This window comes from Zalophus californianus, chromosome 11 (genome assembly GCF_009762305.2).
Source record: "Zalophus californianus isolate mZalCal1 chromosome 11, mZalCal1.pri.v2, whole genome shotgun sequence".
NCBI lineage: Eukaryota > Metazoa > Chordata > Mammalia > Carnivora > Otariidae > Zalophus > Zalophus californianus.
Window position 1 is genome coordinate 97,619,379 of NC_045605.1, and position 18,425 is coordinate 97,637,803.

At 60.4% G+C, this 18,425-nt stretch overlaps 1 protein-coding gene across 2 annotated transcripts; it reads right to left on the reverse strand.

The window, feature by feature from the left end:
* Positions 1-933: 933 nt before the first annotated feature.
* MYBPC3 (myosin binding protein C3) lies at positions 934-17,009 on the reverse strand. 2 transcript variants are annotated; one of them, XM_027581075.1, is made up of 35 exons: positions 16,901-17,009; positions 15,602-15,868; positions 14,961-15,074; positions 14,789-14,881; positions 14,552-14,700; positions 13,700-13,817; positions 13,185-13,233; positions 12,979-13,008; positions 12,728-12,781; positions 12,357-12,359; positions 12,049-12,060; positions 11,675-11,838; positions 11,296-11,428; positions 11,042-11,044; positions 10,785-10,909; positions 10,590-10,695; positions 10,324-10,490; positions 9,804-9,969; positions 8,974-9,080; positions 8,852-8,881; positions 7,603-7,742; positions 7,276-7,356; positions 6,465-6,624; positions 6,032-6,136; positions 5,754-5,942; positions 4,501-4,635; positions 4,170-4,337; positions 3,390-3,478; positions 3,043-3,238; positions 2,803-2,942; positions 2,420-2,579; positions 2,170-2,306; positions 1,695-1,881; positions 1,405-1,442; positions 934-1,253 (listed from the first exon to the last, which is right to left on the reverse strand). In XM_027581075.1, the coding sequence occupies exons 1-34, from the start codon at positions 16,923-16,925 to the stop codon at positions 1,432-1,434; spliced, it is 3,813 nt and encodes a 1,270-aa protein (XP_027436876.1). In that variant the 5' UTR covers positions 16,926-17,009; the 3' UTR covers positions 934-1,253; positions 1,405-1,431. The 2 variants fall into 2 exon arrangements, with proteins under 2 accessions (XP_027436876.1, XP_027436875.1); XM_027581074.1 differs by having other exon boundaries at positions 2,803-2,960.
* Positions 17,010-18,425: the final 1,416 nt, after the last annotated feature.

Sequence of the window (18,425 nt, forward strand, 5' to 3'; positions counted from 1 at the left end):
TGACTCGGACAGGGCCTGGGGCCCTGGGCTCTGAGCTCTTGGCCAGAAGTGCCTTGGGTTGGGTAGAACTTGGACAGAAGCAACCCTAGGACCAGGCTTCCTGGTATTGTTTTTTTCTGTGCCATGGGGAGACCTCTGGCACTCCCTAGGACAAGAAAGACCATCCGCTTCTTTTTTTCTTTTCTTTTTTTTTTTTTTTTTTGAGAGAGAGCAATGTGGGGGGCAGGGGAAGAGAATTTAAGCAGGCTCCACACCCAGCATGGAGCCCCATGCAGGGCTCAATCTCACAACCCTGAGATCCTGACCTGAGCCAAAATCAAGAGTCCGATGCTTAACTGACCGAGCCACCCAGGTGCCCCAAGACCATCCACATTCTGTTAGGGCACCTCTGAGACCCGTTGGCTTCCTCTTCCCAAAAGTATGATGACTGGATTTAGGCTCCCATGGGGGAAGGAAGAGCAGAGGAGGGCCCTGGTTCCCAATATCTTGTGCTGGACAGGACTGCCCTCTCCTACTGGGAAACAGGTGTGGAAGGGCCGTGGGCTTCTCGTGCACTGGGACCCCAGGGCAGCCTGGGGCAGCTCCATTCCAGGCCTTATGGGCCCAGACCCCACACTGAAGTTCAGCTCCGCCCCACGTCCAGGCTGCTGTGAGCACAGGTCAGCAGGACGAAGAGCGTACAGAGCACAGGGAACCAGGCAGGAGAGCCTTGGGTGTCGGCTCTGGGGCTAATACACCTCCCTCCATCACTGCCCCTTGCTTTCCTCACTGGAAGAACATACGCCATGGGGGAAGACGGAGGTTTCTTCTAGTGTTTTGTGAATTTAGGATTCCCCTCTCACCCGGGAGACAGAATACCTGCCTCAGTTTGCTTGGAAGGTTAAGTGTATTTCCCTGGGCTTTTTGTGAAAACAAACACATCGGACAAGAAGAGCCGGCTCTCTGACTGCAGTCGTCTTTTATTGCCCTTACCCTTTGAGACGACGTGGCAGGCCAGAAAGGCCTATCCCCAACCACCCATCTCCTGAGCCCAGCCACTTTCTGCCCCAAAGTCCTGAGAGCTTCCAGGGGGAGCTCAGGTGGTTCTGTCTGTGCGGAGCCCCAGGCCTGCTCATCTTCACGGCCCTGCCATCCTGACGCTTCCCCAGCCCAGCCCCCGGATACACACTTGAGCACACACATCCAACAGCAGGAAGGCGGCTTGTTCAGCGTCCTTCCAGGCTCCCGGGACATGGGCCGGCATCCTGCAGCACCTGTAACACATGTTCCCTTGTGAATGCACTTGACTGAAACCCTGGGAAGAGGCACCTGTGCCTCTGTTTCCTGATGGCCACCCCCAAACCGAGGGCCAGGGCTCGACCTCTGACTCGGGCCGGGGGCGTCGGGATGGCTTGGAGGACGTACCTGGCCGTCTCCGGGGAGCCAGCTGGGTCACTGAGGCACTGCAGGGGAGAAGGAGGCCATGCCACATGTGTGTTCCCTCTCCCAGCACCTTGCATGTCCCCCCCCTCACAGGCTCCTGGGAGGCCGAGGGGGCAGCTGTGGCAGCAGAGCCCAGAAGCCAATGCCCACGTTGGACACGACAGGGTCATTGCTCTTTCAGCCAGAACAGCTGCGTGGGCCAGGCCAGCAGGGTCCCAGCTGATTCCCTGCCTTCTCCACCACCCCGGACCCTGGTCCCATGGGCTCCTCACCTCGTACTTCTAGGCGGCACTCACACTGTGCCTCGCCTTGTAAGTTGGTGGCCCTACAGACATAGATGCCCCCGTCAAAGGGGCAGGGCTTTCTAATCTCCAGGGTCAACACTCCCTGCTTGCTGAACATGCGGAAGCGGGCATCTTCCCCCAGGTCCAGGCCATTCTTGAACCAGGAAATCTTGGGCTGTACGTCAGGTAATGGGAGGAAGGGAGACCATCTCAGGTTGACAGGAGACCTCGCGGGAACCTGTTTCTATTCTAGGGGCTCCCATTGGAGTCCACACGATACCCAAGCAGGGAATGAACAGGGAGCCAATGGAGACTGCCAAAGGCCCTCTTCAGGCAGAGGCGCCTGGCCCTGAGCCCCCGTGGGATAGAACGCAGGGAAAGGCTGGGGAGAGGACCGCTGGTGGTTGGAGCCTCTGAACCCTGCCTCCTGAGTCGGCCTGGCCCAGGACCCCAAGCTCCTTACCTTGGGGCTACCCCGGACAGCACAGCAGAGAGTAGCATTGTAGCCCGCGATGACTGAGCGGCTCACCAGGGGGTGGGTGAAGCTCGGGGCCTCAGAGAAGTCCAGGGCCTTATAGTTGGGGGGCTCATACGTGATGCCTGTTGGTGATAGGACTTCGTACCAAGAGTGTGATCCCACATTCGGCCCCCTCCCTGCTCCCACCGCCTCCCTGCCCCAGCTCCTGCTGGGGGTGGGAGTAAAGGTACAGCACCTGGTTTGGGGATAAACACAGGCTCCTTGGTGGTGGTGGCTTTGTCACTGGGTCCCACCATGTTATGGCTGAAGACCCGGAAGTAGTAGCCATTGCCAATGATGAGCTCTGACACCACGCAGTGAGTACGGCGGTAATGCTCCAAGACAGTGAACCACTCCTGGGGGTGTGGAGGAAATGGGGGCTCTCTGGGGGCCGGCCCTACTATCTGCCAGGGGCCTCTTCTGGGTACCCCTGCTGTCTGCACCCCAACTGTGGAGGGAACCAGGTCAGAGAGGGAGGATGAGCGGCAGGTCCATTCTAACGACTGAGGCGGGAGCTGGGTCCAGGTCTGCCTGGCCCTAGGCAGGGTATATATGGGGGGCCCAGGACCCCAGGCTCACCATGGTCTTCCTGTCGGCTTTCTGTACTGTGTACCCCCAGATCTCCGTGTTGCCATCATCTTGGGGTGGCTTCCACTCCAGAGCCACGTTGAAACCCCAGGCTTCAATGACCCGAATATCCTGGGGAGGGCTTGGCTTGTCTGCAGGAGAAAGCCCAGCTGGAACTCACCTCCTGACCTGGCCCCCCACCTTCTGTGGGGGCTCCGGGCATCCCAGAGGAGGGGCCCCAGCGCCACGCACCAACGATCTGCAGGACCAGCGTGGCCTTGTCCTCCATGTTCTCAATTCGCAGCACCACCTGGTAGGTGCCAGAGTGGGCCCGGCGAGCAGCCCGGATGAACAGGATGGTGTCTGTGGGGCTGTTGCGGATGCTCACCTCGTCGCCTGCCAGGGGCTGCCCCTCTTTGGTCCAGGTCACCTGAGGCCGGGGCTTGCCCTGTGGGGAGGGACAGCTCACCCCCGAGCCTGGCACGACTGGGTGGCATTTCAGGGTCTGGTCAGCCCCGAGACACATCATCTCCCTGCTAGGCATAGATGACATGCGGTGGGGGGGGGCGGGGGGAGACAGGGAGGGTGGCCGGCCCTACCTGGAAAGGGATGAGGAGGTTCACGGGCTCCCCAACCTTTCTCTGGATGGTCTGGCGCAGGTGCCTGGGCAACTGGAGCCGTGGCCGCTCTGTGGGTGCCAAGTGGGTGGCTCAGCAAGGGGAAAGCTCTCCCCGAGGAGCGCCAGAGCCCTTCCCCTCCGGAGGCGAGCAGGAAAATGCCCCTCCCTTAGTTCCCCCAGCCCCAGCCCCGGCCCCAGATCATCTACAAAATCCCTGCTTCCACCTCAGCCTCACCACACCACTCTGAGAGGCAGGGATCAGAGAGGGTGAGCAACGGGTTCGAGGTCACACAGCTAGCAAGTCACAGGCCAGGATGCAAATGTAGGGTTTGGGTCTCTACCCTATCCCTCAGGCTATTTCCGCCGGTCTGCTGCCTCTTTCCAATCCTTACATAATTGATCCTTTGCTGGGAATAGAAGATGGGAAGTGGACCCCAGATGGGCCAATCTGATGCTGAGTCATGAGCACAGGGACAGTACCTGTGGAACTGAGAGGCTCCTAGAACAGAGCTCAAAGACAATGGTGTAAGGACCTCCACGTTCCTTGTCCCAGAACCCTGTCCCGGAAAAACTCAGGAAGCCCTCTCCAAATATTTGCCCTGGGCCGGGGGCACGAATAAAGGCTCCGACCCTCCTGTCCCTGCACAGCGTTCGGTCCTTTTTCCCAGCAGGGGCTCCCTGGATGTGCCCCCTTCCACTGACCCCAAGGACCAGGGCGCCCGTGGCAGGTCTGTCCTGTGACTGCACAGGGGCCACTCACGCAGTATCTCCTGCACCGTCACGGGCTCCTTGGTGGCGACGGGGGCTCCAGGCCCTGCCATGTTGTGGGCGCGCACACGGAAGAGCAGCCGGGCCCCGGTGGGCAGGTCCTTCACCAGCATCGAGGTGCGCTCTGTCAGCCCCGGCAGGGCGGCCACCCACTCCGAGCCTGGCGGGGGGAAGCCCACGGGCAGCGTCAGCATCAGCAGCCCACCCCGCTGCGCACCCTCCCGTGGCCGTCTGGGGCCCAGCGGGGTGACAGGGGCCTGGCCCGGAGGCTGGTTCAGAGGAGGGTGCTGGGTGGGGGCCCAGGGCGGGGCCGGGGCACTCACAGCCCTCCTGGCAGTACTCCACACTGTAGCCGTCCAGGCCTCCGGCTCCCACGCGCTCCGGCGGCCGCCACTTGAGGGAGACGGTGGTGTCGGACACATCCTCCACCGCCAGGTGGGTGGGCTCACTCGGGGGGCCTAAGCAGAGGGCGAGTCAGAGAGGGGTCCGGGCGGGCCAGCACCACCCAGAAAACCAAAGGGCTGTGACCCAGACCCTCGACCAGCCACTGGTCACACGGGCACTTTCCCTGTTGTCTGGCTTCCAAGCTCTGTCAGAAATATTTCAGCTCCGTGAAAAGACAAGTCTCTAGATAGGCTTAAAAACAAACAGCAACAGCAACACAAAAGAGAGCTCTGAATAGGAAATGATACCCCAAAGAACACAAACGTGCTTACAAGGAGCCTCTTCCATCCAACAACGGAGGAAATGCTATAAATGTAGCATTTAAGGAAAAACCGGCCTAAAACAGGGAGTTTCCTGGCGCTGTATGGTTAGACGAGTTGACTAAGAGTTCAGCAAACTGGGAGTCAGTCCCTAAAGAGAGAGGCCTGGGCACCCCCCCACCCCCGGCCCCGCCCCTGCCACCCCGTCCTTGCTGCAAGCTGTGCCCCGTCCTGGGGCCAGAGGGGGGTGCCTGCCCCTGCCCCGACAGCTGCCCCACCCCCTGTCACGTCCTGGTAGGGACAGCTGTGCTCAAGAGCCTGGCACACCCTCAGCGTCTGTTCCTCCCTCTCGACCCCCCGTGACCCCAGATGGCCCTCCCCGGGGTGATGGAGCCGACTCTGCAAACTCCATCTCCAAGTCCAGTCCGGGGTCCTTTCCACAGACCCAAGCCCCTTGGACCCCCAGGCAGCCAGCGCCCTCACTCTGTCCCATGTATGACAAACCCTGGTTGAAGGGAGTGGGCAAGAGGGGACCATTAACATTTATTGAGCACCTGCTCTATGCCATCTTAACAGCAGTTCCATAAAGTAGATATTGTCATCATCCCCATTTTAAAGATGTGGAAAGTGAGGCCTGAGAGGCACCAACAATCAGAGTGCTGTGAGTCTCGGCTCCACCCCTACCAGCTAGGTGACCTTGAGCAAGTCATTTAACTTCTGGGAACCCCCTTTCTTCATCTGTGAAATGAAGAGGATTGTCCCCTGCTGAGGCTTAAAGGGGACCATGGTGTAAGTGCCTAGTGTGGTGGCCGCCCACAGCGCAGCCGCGGACCGGGGAGGGCCAGGGGCAGTGCCAGGCCGGGCAGCCTCACCAATCGGCATGAAGGGCTGGGAGGCAGGGCTGGGCCTGGACATGCCGATGGCGTTGACCGCGTAGACTCGCATCTCATACACCACGCCCTCGATCATGCGCAGGGCCTCAAGGCTCAGCTCCCTCAGCAGGTCAAAGTTCAGCCGCATCCAACGGTAGCTCTTCTTCTTCTTGCGCTCCAGGATGTAGCCTGATGGAGGGGAGGCAGGAGCTCCAGTCTGGGGCCCAGACACCCCCACACCCCGGCCCTTGGGCTCTATCCCCGTGCCCTCCACTCACCCAGGACCGGCTGGCCGCCGTCATAGGCAGGTGGTTCCCACTGCACCGTGCAGGAGTCCTCACCCACATTGCTGATCTTGGGGGCCGCCGGGGCATCTGGCACATCTGGGGGGGGTGGGTGGACCCACATCAGCCCTGCCAGGGCCCAGGACCAATGCTGCTAGTTCTCTTACTACCCCAACCAATAGCTAGAGCCTGCCTCCACTGCCCCACGGACATTTCTAGGATGTGGCTCTGATCATGTCACCAGCCTGTGATCAATGTTTTATGGTTTCCCGCCGCCCATATTCACCCTGTGCCCTAATCCCAATCCTCTCCACGGAGCTGAGAGCACGCCCTGTGATGTTTGTCAAACGACTAAATGAGTGAACGGATGGGCCCTCCCTGGTTGCCCCTCTGTCTTCCCTCTTGGCCCTGGGTCAGCCAGCCTCACCGATGACCTTGACTGTGAGGTTGACCTGGTCCTCGCCCACGGGATTCTTCACCGTGACAATGTAGACACCCTCGTCTTCCTTCTCTGCCCCCTCGACAGTGAAGATGCTACGGTCCTTGGTGGTCTCCACGCGGACCCGGCCCTCGGTCTCACACAGCAGCTGGGGGGGGCAGGGGAACTTGGGGAGAAGGGCCCCAGTCGGACCCCACCGGCTTCGACAGCCTCTGCGGTGGCCCGAGATCAGATCAGAGCTCAGAGCAGGGTCCGGGGTGCAGACGCAGCCTGAGTGGAAACCTCTCATGTGAGCGTCTAGTCCCAAAACCTTGATTTCGTGCCTGCCGGAGGCAAAGCACTGGGGCGAGGGTCTTGGGCTCTAGCTCTAGCTCTAGCCCTAGCTCTGTCGTGGAACTTCTCTCTCTGTGCCTCAGTTTTCTCATCTGCTGAATGGGAATAACATGACCTTACAGAGCTGGGGAACCTGAAAGACCTCTCAGGTGGGTGGAGGAGCCGACGGTGCCCGGAAAAGCTGACTTGAGTGGTGCCCAGGCAGCTGGTCGTACAGGGAAACCCACTCCCTGGTGGGGAAGCCGGGAGCCAGGGAACAGCCCCGTCAGGAGGACGTCCCAGCAATGTTAAGGGGACTGGCGCCCGACTGAGGCTCGGGGGGGTCCCCACGGCGACTGTGCCCGGGGCAGGAGCACAGCTAGCCAGGTGTGGCGCCTTCACAGAGACCTCACAGAAGGGTGGAGACCGTGTAGGCAGAAGAGGACAGAAGGCCAACGAGCTCGAGCCCACCATCAGCCGCACTCACCTTCCTGTCAAACACCCACTCGTCACTGGCACCTGCATCCCCCGGGGCATCGGGGGCCGGCCCTGCCGGGACCTTGTTTTTCTGGGAACAGAGCAGGAGGGAAGTGGGGTGGGGACAGGTGCTGACTCAGCCCAGAGGGAATCCTTGCCCAGGGGCACCTCTGTCCCCCCCTTTGTCCCACCCCCACTCTGCTGCCCACCTCGCCTACCCCCCACCCCCAGGCCAGCTGAGTGTCAGTGACAGGCTGTAGGCTGTGCCCCCACGTGGGTCGGGGACGGGCGGTCCCACGCGCCCATTTGACAGATGGGGACGTGGAGGAGGGAGTACCTGTGTGATGGTCTTCTGCCAAATCACAGTGGGCGCAGGGTCCCCGGAGATGGGGACATCCAGGCGTAGCTTGTTCCCGGCCACAACCACAATGGTGTCCGGCTTGCGGCCCGGGCAGTCCAGGTGGATCTTGGGAGGTTCTGGGTGGGGGGGAAATGGCGTAGGTCGGAGAAAGGCCCATGACAGAGGGGGAAACTGGAAGGAGCATGTGTCCCTGGTTGTTTTTAAATCACTCTGAGGTAAAATTTACACATAATAAAATGCCAACATTTGAGCACACAGCTTGACGAGTTTTGACAAATGTGTACACCTGAGCAACCACCCCTCCGTCAAGATCTAGAACGTTTCCATTCCCCCCCGCTCCCCCCAGGAAGTTCCCAGGGAGGTCTGTAACGCTGGGTCGCCTACTGTAGCATTTCTCACACTGTGTTTAGGGGGAACACCAATGTCCCGCCAGAAAAAAGAAAAAAGATGTTTCCATGGTCAAATCAAGTAGGAAACCCTGGATTAAAACACAGTTTAGCATATTTCCTTACCACGGGATTTTCTAGAGCCTTTGACATGCTAACACAGTTTCTGAATCAGCAAGAGGTGGAGCAGGGTTCAGTGCTTCCCAAACTTACTTCACCATGGAACCCCTTTTAAAATGGAGTAGCCTAGTCAGTGAACTTAGTTTGGAAAGCACTGACCTAGAGCATGCCTCAGCCTGGACTATTCTCCTGAAGTTAGGACTCCAGAATGCCTGATAGATGTTTAATCTACAAGCAGCAGGGGTACTTCTAAAAGCAGAAAAGATTTGGGGCGCCTGGGTGGCTCAGTCCACTGAGCATCCTGACTCTTGCTTTTGGCTCAGGTCACGATCTCAGCATTGTGGGATGGAGCCTTGAGTCGGGCTCTGGGCGGGGTGTGGAGCCTGCTTAAGATTCTCTCTCTCTCCCTCACCCTTTGCCCCTCCCCACTCTAAAAACAAATAATTTAAAAAAATAAAGGCAGAAAAGATTTAATAATGAAGTCTCACATCTTCTCATCTCATCTTTCCTGCCTCCCATGGAGGAGGTCCTATCAGGATTACCACTTTAGAGATGAGGAAACTGAGGTTTCTAGAGATTATAACTGGCCCATAGTTGTGAGTGGTAGAGCTGGGGCTGGGTTTGGGGTCCCCACCCCGGGTTCCTTGCTCTTCCTTCTGCCTGGGACTGGAGGGGGACATGGGTGGAGGGGTGCGCAGGGAAGAGGTCCCGACACTCACCCTGCCTGGGCACGAAGTCGATCTTGACCTCTGCAAAAGAAGGATGAGCAAGTGGCACGGGGCAGGGGGGCGAAGGTAGAGCCCAGCAAAGGGGCCCCCACCCCGGCCGGGTGCCAGCTCACCCATGAGATGGAGCTTGGCCGACAGGTTGCAGGCAAAGCCCTCGGGCACAAAGCTGTAGTCAGCCTCGTCCGCAGGCGTGACATCGTCAATGGTCAGTTTGTGGACGCTGCAGAGAAGTGGTGGCTCAGGGGACCCCCCTGGGCCACCCACCCCCCAGCAGCTTTACCATAGTCAGGGCTCCAAGGGCCCTTGCCCCACCCCTAGCTCAGTGGCGGTCTGGTATTTTAAATGCTTTCTTTCTCTATTTTTGACTCTCCAGTCCCTCACGTGTTTTCAGAGGTAGACAATCTACAAGTGCCCCTTGGCTGGGCCCTTGGAGACTGAGCAGGGGCTGGTCTTACTAATCTCTGTGACCTTGGGCCCAGCATGGGCCAGCCCAGATGTTCGAGGCATGAGTAAGAGAGTGGGAGAGAGTCAGGGCCCCTGGCCAGAGCTGGCCTCCGGGTGGCCTCCTGCCCTGCCCTTGTCATGAGCTGGGGGCCGGGGACCGGGGGGCTCCCAGCCTGTCTGTCTCTCTCACCGCTTCTCTTGTCTCTGTCCTCGGCCTCTGCAGGTCTCCCTTCTGTATGCTTCTGTCTCTCTCTCTTTGTCCATCTCAGTTTCTGTCCAGTGTCTGTCTCTCTTTCTGTCCATCTCAGTCTCTCTGTCTCTCTCTCTTTCTATGTCTCTGTTTTTCCCTATCTCTCTATGTGTCTCTATCTCAGTCTCTGTCTCTGTCTGTTTGCTTTTCTGTTTCTCCCTCTGTCTCTCTGCCTGTCTCTGTCTCAGCGTCTCCCCTCCCCCATCTGCCCGCCCCCGTCTGCGATGGGGCTGAGCCCCGCACACTCACCGCCCAATGTGGGACACCTTTATGCGGCTGTCGGGCACCAGCTCCTTCCCGTTCTTCAGCCACACGCCCCGCACGTTCTCGTCGGACACCTCACACTTGAACACCGCCTGGTCCTTTGCGCCCACCGTCAGGTCCGCAATGCTCTGGTACACCTCTAGCTTTTTCTCTGGGGGGCGGGGCAGAGCCAGTGAGCTGGGGAGGGGGTGTGGGGGTGTGGGCGTGAATCCCTGTGGCGATCACGTGGGCATGTGAAAACACGTGTGCACGCATGAGAGTGATGTGTGTGTGCAGATGGTGGTACAGTGCACACAAGGAATCTCTGGGGGGGGGGACACTAACCAGGCCCGTCTGACCCCTCAGTGCTCTCTGAGGTGGCCACCTCAGCAGCTCTAGTTTACAGATGAGAAAGGGAAGGCTCAGTGCGTCAGCGTGACTGGCCCAGGGTCACACAGGCTTCCATCCTGGGTGTGCCTGGTTCCCGTACACGGCTGGGGGTGGCGCTGGGGCTGAGCGGCCTCACCCTGCACGATGAGCTCGGCCAGCGCCTGGCCCCCACTTGTGCGCAACGCATAGTGCCCAGCGTCCTCCAGCGTCGCCTCATTGATGATCAGGTGGTGTCTCTGGCCGTCCTTCTTGAACCGGTATTTGAAGGTCTCCTCCCTGGTCAGCTCCACCCCATCCTTCAGCCTGGCCAGTGGGCAGGCAGGAAGTACTGTGGCCTCCTTCGGGGAGGCCCACAGTGCGCACCCCTAGCCCTGCCCACGCCCCCATGCCCCTGGCACTCACCATTTGACCTGGGCCCCCTCCTCGGACACTTCACACTCAAACTCCACGCGCTGTCCCACCATCACTAGCTGGTCTTCCAGGGGCCGAGTGATCAGCACGGGGGGCTCTGTCACATAGGCAGTACGAGATGGCCTGGTTATCTGCAGCCCTGCCCCCCAGGGCCGCAGGCTCCCAGGGTCCCCGGGCCAGGCCCACCTTTGACGAAGAGCTCCGTGCTGCACTTCTCGCCGCCCATTACGCACTGGTAGGCCGCGTCGTCCGCCAGTGAGCACTGGCTGATGGTCAGTGTGCGCTTGGCACCGATGGACTCGAAGATGTACCTGCGCCCCGGGCCGCAGGAGAGTCGGGGGAAAGCCATCACTCACCTCCTGGGCCCCGGGTGCCCTGCCCAACCTCCTGTTGGGACCCCCGTGCCCCCACCCCAAGCCTTCCCCCCAGGAGCCAGGCCTTACTTGCTGTGGAGCAGAAGGGGCCACGGGAGCGTCCCGATGAGAGGAAGCGAGACGAAGGGAAAAAGAGCAAGAACAGAGGCAGAGACAGGAAGGTGGGGAATCAGACCCAGAGAGAGGAAAATGGGGAGAGACAGGCAGGAACCGGGCAGAGATAGAGAACATGGGCCGCAAGAGGCAGGGAGAGCAGGCTGGGGAGCCTCCAGGAACCCCCCTGAGCTCCCGGGCCTGCTCCCACCCCCCCAACCCCACCGCACCTGCCGCTCATCTGGATCTCTTGCCCATTCTTAAGCCACTTGACCTCGGCGTCAGGGTCGGCCAGCTCCACGGTCAGCCGGATCTTGTGGCCCTTGCTCACCTGGTAGGCCGGCTCCAACTTCTTCTGAAAGGCTGAGCACCGCAGTCATTGCCCCCCACCACTCCGCCGCCCCTGCTCCCCAGAAGGCACACACCCACCGTGGTGGCTGGTGGCTGTGCCAGAGAGCAGTGTCCTTCCACCCCCCCGGCCCCCCCCGTTCTGTCTCCGGGTCTCTGCTGTGTGTCTCTGGGCTAAGCTGGACTGTCCCCCGCCCGCCCCCCGCCCCGTGTGTGCGCACGAGCGTGCCCTGTCCTCTCGCACAGCAGGCGCCGGCTCACCCGTGCTCTTCTTCTCATCCCGCTTCATGCCCTTGAGCCTCCTGAGCATGCCACGCAGGTCCGTGACGCCGTGCTGGAAGGCGATGCGCTCGTACTCGGACGGGGGTGCCTGCCGCAGGATCTCCCACACGTCCTCCTCGGCTGGCGCCTCCAGCCTCGAGTCCCTGCATCCGCAGTCCGGCCAAGAGGCCTCAAGGGATACCCCGTGGACCCCTCCGCCCTCCCCTGGGGCCCAGGACCAAGGAGCTGCCCCACCCCTCTGCCCCTTCCCCTCTGCCGGTGCAGCTTGAGCTGGCACTGGACTTAAGGTTCAGTATGGGGGAGTCCCGGCGGAAGCGGGGGTGACAGGGGTGCGGGCTTCATCAGGCACTCACCTCCGGAAACTGCTGCTCCGCAGGGCAGAAAGGCAGTGGACCGTTAGAGGCGTGGGCCACCTGCCCACACGGACCTGGGGCCACAGCCCATGGGCCCTTGCGTCCGCCTCCCCCCACACACACCCCTGCCCCTCCATTTACACTGCACCGCACACATTGCCTTGTTTGCCCCTCCTGAGCTCTGGCAGGTAGGTATCGGGAGAACCCGAAGCTCAGAGCCCTGGTCAGTGGGGATCCACACCCAGGTCCGTCTGACTCCCAGCCCCGGCCGGCACCCTGCTGCCCCAAAGCCCCCGCCTGATGCTTACTCTCTGCGCCGCGGCAGCATCAGCCATAACGCAGGGTCCAGGAGAGAGAGGGAGAGGACACAGAGTCAGTTGGAGGGACTGGCGGAGCAATTCCCAGCCTCTCTGGGTCCCCGGAGCCTACTGAGGTAAGCTCTCGTAGACTCAGGTGTCGGGGACCGTGGGTGACCCCGTGAGGATGTGAGTTCACAGGATACAATGTCTGCAGAGCCCTCTGCTCTTCCCAACACCAGGACTGTCCCCGCTGACAGACTAGGAAACCGGCTCTGAGAGTTCAGTAACCGGCTCCGGGCCGCACAGTCAGAAAACCGCGTTGCCGGGATTTGAACCGGGGCTTGGCCATCTGCCTCAGGCGCTGCTACCCAGGGGCTCACCTCTTCTTCAGCAGTGAGCTGAAGTCCAGAGTTCCAGCGTCCTCATGGCTGTCGCTGTGGAGAGGGACCCCCAGTAAGGCTGCAGTGGAGCCAACTGGAATGGGCTTGGGGTGGGGGTGGGGAGAGGAAGGGACACTGGCTGGATGGGGGCTCCCTACCCATCTGACCCCCGGGGTGTATGTATGTAGATGGGGGCTCCCTACCCATCTGACCCCCGGGGTGCATGTATGTAGGGGCTGGGAGAGGGGTACCTGATCCGCCGACCACTTCCAGCCAGGCTCCTGTGGGGGTTAGAACAAGTTCCTCACCTGCGCAGGGGATCTTGCTGTCCCCCATCCTTATCAGCTTCATCTCTGTCCCCCACACCCCCCACCACATCACTCGCAGCCCTGACCCCGAGGGGCCTCAGACTCCAGCGCTGGCCTCCCCCGGGCCCCGAGGAGAGAGAACCACTCACGTGCGGCGGAATGCTGTTCGGAGGTCCAGGTCTCCAGGACCAACGGCCTCTGGGTGCAGAGAGGGAGGTGAGACAGGGAAGGGGCACCAAGGGATCCCAGAAGCCTGGCCCTGGGATCTCTGAGTAGCACAGACCTGCCCATCCGTGACCCGTGAGAGTGGCCGTCTACCCTGGGACCCCACATTCTGAGCCTTTCTGGGGTTGATGGGGCAGTTGCTGGCTGCCAGTCCCTTAGAGGTGGCTGATCTCCCACTCAGCTCTGGGCTCACCCTTCGCCTGTCCACCTGTGCCAGGAACCTGGGACACCACGATGACTGAGACCCCAGGTGAGAGTTGGACGTGGCTGTCAGACCCCACCCCAACCCTGGAAGCCTCCATGGGTTTCTTTCATGGCCCTGTATGAGCTGCACTGAGCAGGACCAGGTACCCTCCTTCGCGTTGGGAAATGGGGGCAGACATGGGGGATAGAACCCCAGGGGACCCCGAGCCCAGGACAGACGCCAGGCTCCCCTCACCGTGGACAGTGAGAGTGAAGTTGCAGCTGTCAAATTTGTCCTTGGTGGACACCTCACAGCGGTAGCCGCCCGCAAATGTAGCCTGGGCATCTGTAATGTGCAACTCAAACAGGTAGACCTGTGGAGGTGAGGTGTCAGGGGAGACCAGGGGCCAGAAGAGGAGGCCCTTCACTCCTAAAGAAGGCTGGGAGTGGCTAATGGCCACCAACCTTCTCAGCCCTCCGGGTTTAGTTAACCCATAGGGTTTTGTGCAAACAGGAAAAGGAGCCCCTTTTCAAGACACATGACTGCCCTCTGCTGGCACAGGGTGGTGATAAAATATAAATCTGTGATGCCTACAAGGCAAATGACGTTCACTTAAGATGAGGCACTTTTGTGCAGTGCACGACCCACGCAACTGAGCAGGTTGGCCCTGCCCTGCCAGAGGCCCACTTGCCTGGGCCAGGACCGTGGAAGAGTGCGAGGAGGAGCAGAAGCTGGGAGTCAAAGCACAGGTTCAAGGCCTGGCTCTGGGTGACCAACCTCTCAAGCTTTGGTATCTTCATCTGTATAATGAAGGGCCGCTTGGGCTCTGATACACATCTGTCCAGGGGCTTTACGTCCTCATTGGCTGATGCCTCCCCCAGTTTTATTACGCCCCCTTGAGATGCTCATGCCCTGCCAGCCCCCCAGGTCCCATAGGTCCCCTGGGCCTCCCCGGCCTCCCCGTGTACGCCTGGCCACCCAACCTGCTTCCCAGCCTCCCCAGGTTTCTTCCTTGCACCTCCTGTGTGCCCTCAGTCTCAGGGTGAGCCCCAGGACTCCCTGTGCCTCTGGGGCCTCCCAGGGGCTCCCCGCACCCGCAGGCCCCACCTTGCTGGTCCGGTCGTAGCTACTGTGCAGCTGCAGGTGCTGGCCCACTTTGCTGCTCAGATCCACCCACTTGCCTTTGAACCACTTGACCGTGGGTGGCTTCAGGAGGCTGGCTCCAGCCACACGTGCAGAGAAGGTGATGCTGCCACCTACAGAGAGGGGCGCCAGGCTGGGCTTGGGGGGTGCCCTGCTGCCTGGTTCCCCACCCCACCCCCGGGTTCTGCAGCCCACACTCACCTGTGGTCACCTCGCCATCCTGTGGCCTCATCACAAAGAGGCCAATGGGGTCATCAGGGGCACCCAAGCCATCAGGGACTGCTGAGCTTGACCCTATGAACGGAGGCCTTTGAGACCTGCCCTGGGTCACCCCGTCCACTGGCCCTGGCCCTCGCTGCACCACCCCTCTCACCTTCAGGACTCGGGGAGCCTCCTTTCTCCTCAGTGGCTGAGGCCAGGGCTTTGCCGGGGGCGCCAGGAGCCTCAGCAAGGGCAGGAGCAGGGCTGGGCACAGGCTCTGCCTTCTCTGGAAGGGGCAGGGGCAGCGGTGGGGGAGCAGCTTCTCACCAGAGAGCGCTCCTCCCGTCCCTGGTCCCCCTCCGTCTCTGCGGGCTGATTAGATCAGCAGTGTGCATCTCGCCTTCTCCCCCTCGCTGACTGTGTGCCTACGTCCTGGCGGATCAGCCCCAGCAGCTCTGAGCTCTGTCCTTCCTCTCCTTCCCCAGGCTGGGCTGGGGCTCCCTCCACACCCCCAGCAACCAGGGCTTCCCTGCCAGCACCCACAGCCGCCAAGTCCCCATCTGTGAGTGGGTATCCAGTGGCCACTGTGCCTTAGTCATCCCTGAATTTCCCCTACTTCCACCAAGGCTGGAACAGGCCAGGGAGGCACATGGGGACCTTCAGAGAGGTCTTGCTGCAAAAAAGATGGGAAGGGCATTCCTGGCAGACGGCACAGCCAAAATAGAAAAGCCCTTCCTATACCCTGGGCGACGGGGACATGGCAGGGCTGCCCCCAGAAGCTCAAACCTCAGGGAAGGCTGACCAGGGTCTTACCTGCTTCTATGACCTTGAGGTCAAACTTGACCTTGGAGGAGCCAGCGATGACTGCGTAGGATCCCTGGTCGGCAGGACCCACGTCCCTCACTGTCAGAGTGTGCCTCGTGCCCTCGGCTGCCAGGCCATACTTGTCACCGGCACTGATGTCGCTGCCCCCGCGCAGCCAGCGCACCTTTACTCCTGGCCGCTCTGTCTCGGCCTCGAACACGACAGGGCTGCCGGCGGCCACCTCCACTGACCTCGGCTTCTTGCTGAAGGCTGAGACTGAGACAGGCCCGTGGAGGCTGCAGGAGCCCCTGATTTTCCCATGCAGCCCGCCCCTGCACCCCCTCTTCCTAACTACGGCGATAAGCACTTTAATGCGTCACCTCATTTAATGCTCCAGTGGCTCTGTGAAGTAGACGCAATTATTATGCCCATTTCTCAGACACTGAGTTTCAGAGAAGTTAAGTGACTTATCTAGGATCACACAGCCAGGAGGCAGGAGAGCCCGGGCTGTGTTCCTAACCTCCACACAAGAATTTTGCTAGGTGTGTCCCTGTCTTCCCTGCCTGGGGAAGCCCAGCCCCCTCTCTCCCCCACCATCCGGGGCCCTTAGCAAGGGGCAGGTACTCTGCCTACTTGAATGTGGCTAAATTTGTTCTCCAAGGGCCTCAGGCTGAGAATCAGCAACTGAGATAAAGCTGGCCTGGGAGGGGCTGGGGGCTGGGGGGCTGGATCCCTGCCCTGCACGACCTTGGTAAGAGCACAGGCCAGGACCAGGTCCCTGGGCTGTGACTTTCTCTGCCCTTGGCCCAGGATTAGGGCCTTTTTTAACCACCCTCTCCCAGAACAGACAGGCTGCATTACCTCAACATGGGAGTCACGCCTGGTGTGGGGGCCACGGGGGTGCAGGCTCATAAAGCAGAGAATCTCACAGCTGGAGAGAACCAACCCAATACCTCCTTGTACAGATAGGGAAACTGAGGCCGGGAGAGGGCAAGGGCCTGCTGAAGAGCATTCAGCAAGACGGGCTCAAGTCTAGACTCAACTTGGGCTCCTGCCTGTGGCGGCCTTTTCCCAAAAGGCCAGCCCGGGCCTCATCTTGCTACAGAAGAGATGGGATGGGGACAGGGAAATGGTCCTCTGGTTTGCCCTCACTCTACCAGAAGGACGGGAAGGAGAAACTGAGAATCAGAAAAAGACCCGGAAGACAGCCCCCACTCTCAGGAACTCACTCTGAGGCCTACGACCCAACAGTAGCTGCCCCAGCCCTCCTTGCCCCACACCCAGCCCCAACCCCAGGCCTGAAGCTACCTGGCTTCTTCCCCGGCTCAGGCATCTTGAGAGAGGTCACACCAGGAACTGAGCAGACACAGGCCACCCAAAGAGGATCTGAGCAGGACCCGTCCCCCACACTATATAAGGGGCCCACCCCCTCCTCAGGATTTCTTATCTGCCTCCTGCCCCAGCCACCTGCTAAATATAGACAAATTCCAGAGAGCGAGGCTCTCCAGGGAGATGGCAGGGCCACATTGTTCCCTGTTAGCTTCAGTCCCTTCCCCCTTCCAGCCCAATATGATGGCTTCTGCCCCCCCCAGCGCTTGGTGAGCCACAGGGGTACCCCCATGGCCTGTATGTATGTCCATCTGACAGGGAAATGGTGTGATGGATTGGTACACGCACAGGTCCTGGGGCCCGGCCGCCCTGAGTCCTAGCACTGCCCCTTCCTTAACCTCAGTACCTTAGTTCCCTCATCCGTAAAGTGGGGTGATGATAGTAGCACCCACTGTGTAGGATTGTCCCGTGAGTGAAGCAGGTTTATAAATGAAAATGCTAGAAAGTGCTGGATGACAATGCCTCTCCCACTGGGGCTCACAGGGCCCTGGGCTGGCCGCATGCTGCGGAGTCCTGGGTGGGCTCAGCCCAGGGCCAGGTGGGCAGAGGGCAATATTGGACATGGGCACCACCCAATGGGAAGGACTGGGTGGGCCTGCAGGTGAGGGCATGGGGGTAAATCTCCAAATACACCCCAAAGTGGAAGTCAGAGGCAGAGTTGGCTCTTGCCAAAGTCACGAGGATTCACACAAAAACTACTGCCAGAATATTCTGTACCCACCCCCCCCACTCTTCCTCTATGAACTTTTGCATCTCCCCTCCCCCCTCCTCACCCCCCCCCCCAATCGCATCAGGGGCATCAGTGGCTGCAGAGAAAGAAGCAAATTTCGTGTGACCCTCTCCAAGCAAGATCCAGTATCAGGAACGGTCATTCGCCCCTCATGGCCCGGCCGGGGGTGGGGGAGGAGTCCTCCACAGAAGCCTCGCCCCGTGGCTGGAACTTACCGTTCCCTTCCCCCACCCCCACGCATTCTTCTCTGCCCCTGTCCAGGGCTTTTCAACTACTTATAACTGTATCCCTTGCTCCTTAACCTTCTTTAAAGAGGACTGAGCACCACTTACCCTCTCCTGGGGCTTGGGGACCTGAGAGAGGAGGTCACAGTTCAGCCCTCAGGGCAAGGAGGTGTTTGGGGGTGTTTGCCCTGATGCTAATCCCCCCCCCCCCCCCCCCCCCCCCGAGTCTGGGCTCTCTGAGGCCTGCTGGCTGCTTTGGGACTTTTCCTCACTCCCAGGCTTCCTTCCGCCACATCTCGCTACTTACTGTTGGAAGCAAGATACTTGAGGCTTCCGGGCTTATCTTTTTCTGTTTCTCCCTTGTTGTGGACTAGAAGCCAGAGACATCAGACACCAGCTACCCACCGGAGGTCCATGCTCACCAGCACCCCATTCCAGACACCTGGGGCTTCCTGCCTCACATGGACCTAGCAGCCCACATGCTGCAGGA

Bases quoted from the DNA above. Each gene is read 5' to 3' on its own strand.
- MYBPC3 (XM_027581074.1), bottom strand. From the start codon at position 16,925: ATGCCTGAGCCGGGGAAGAAGCCAG. The intron at 10,491-10,589 runs GTGAGTGCCAGG...CCCACTGGCCAG, and splicing joins GAGGGGGCCCAGGTCAAATG to GCTGAAGGATGGGGTGGAGC. The intron at 7,743-8,851 runs GTGAGTGTCGGG...CCCCCCACCCAG, and splicing joins CGACTTCGTGCCCAGGCAGG to AACCTCCCAAGATCCACCTG.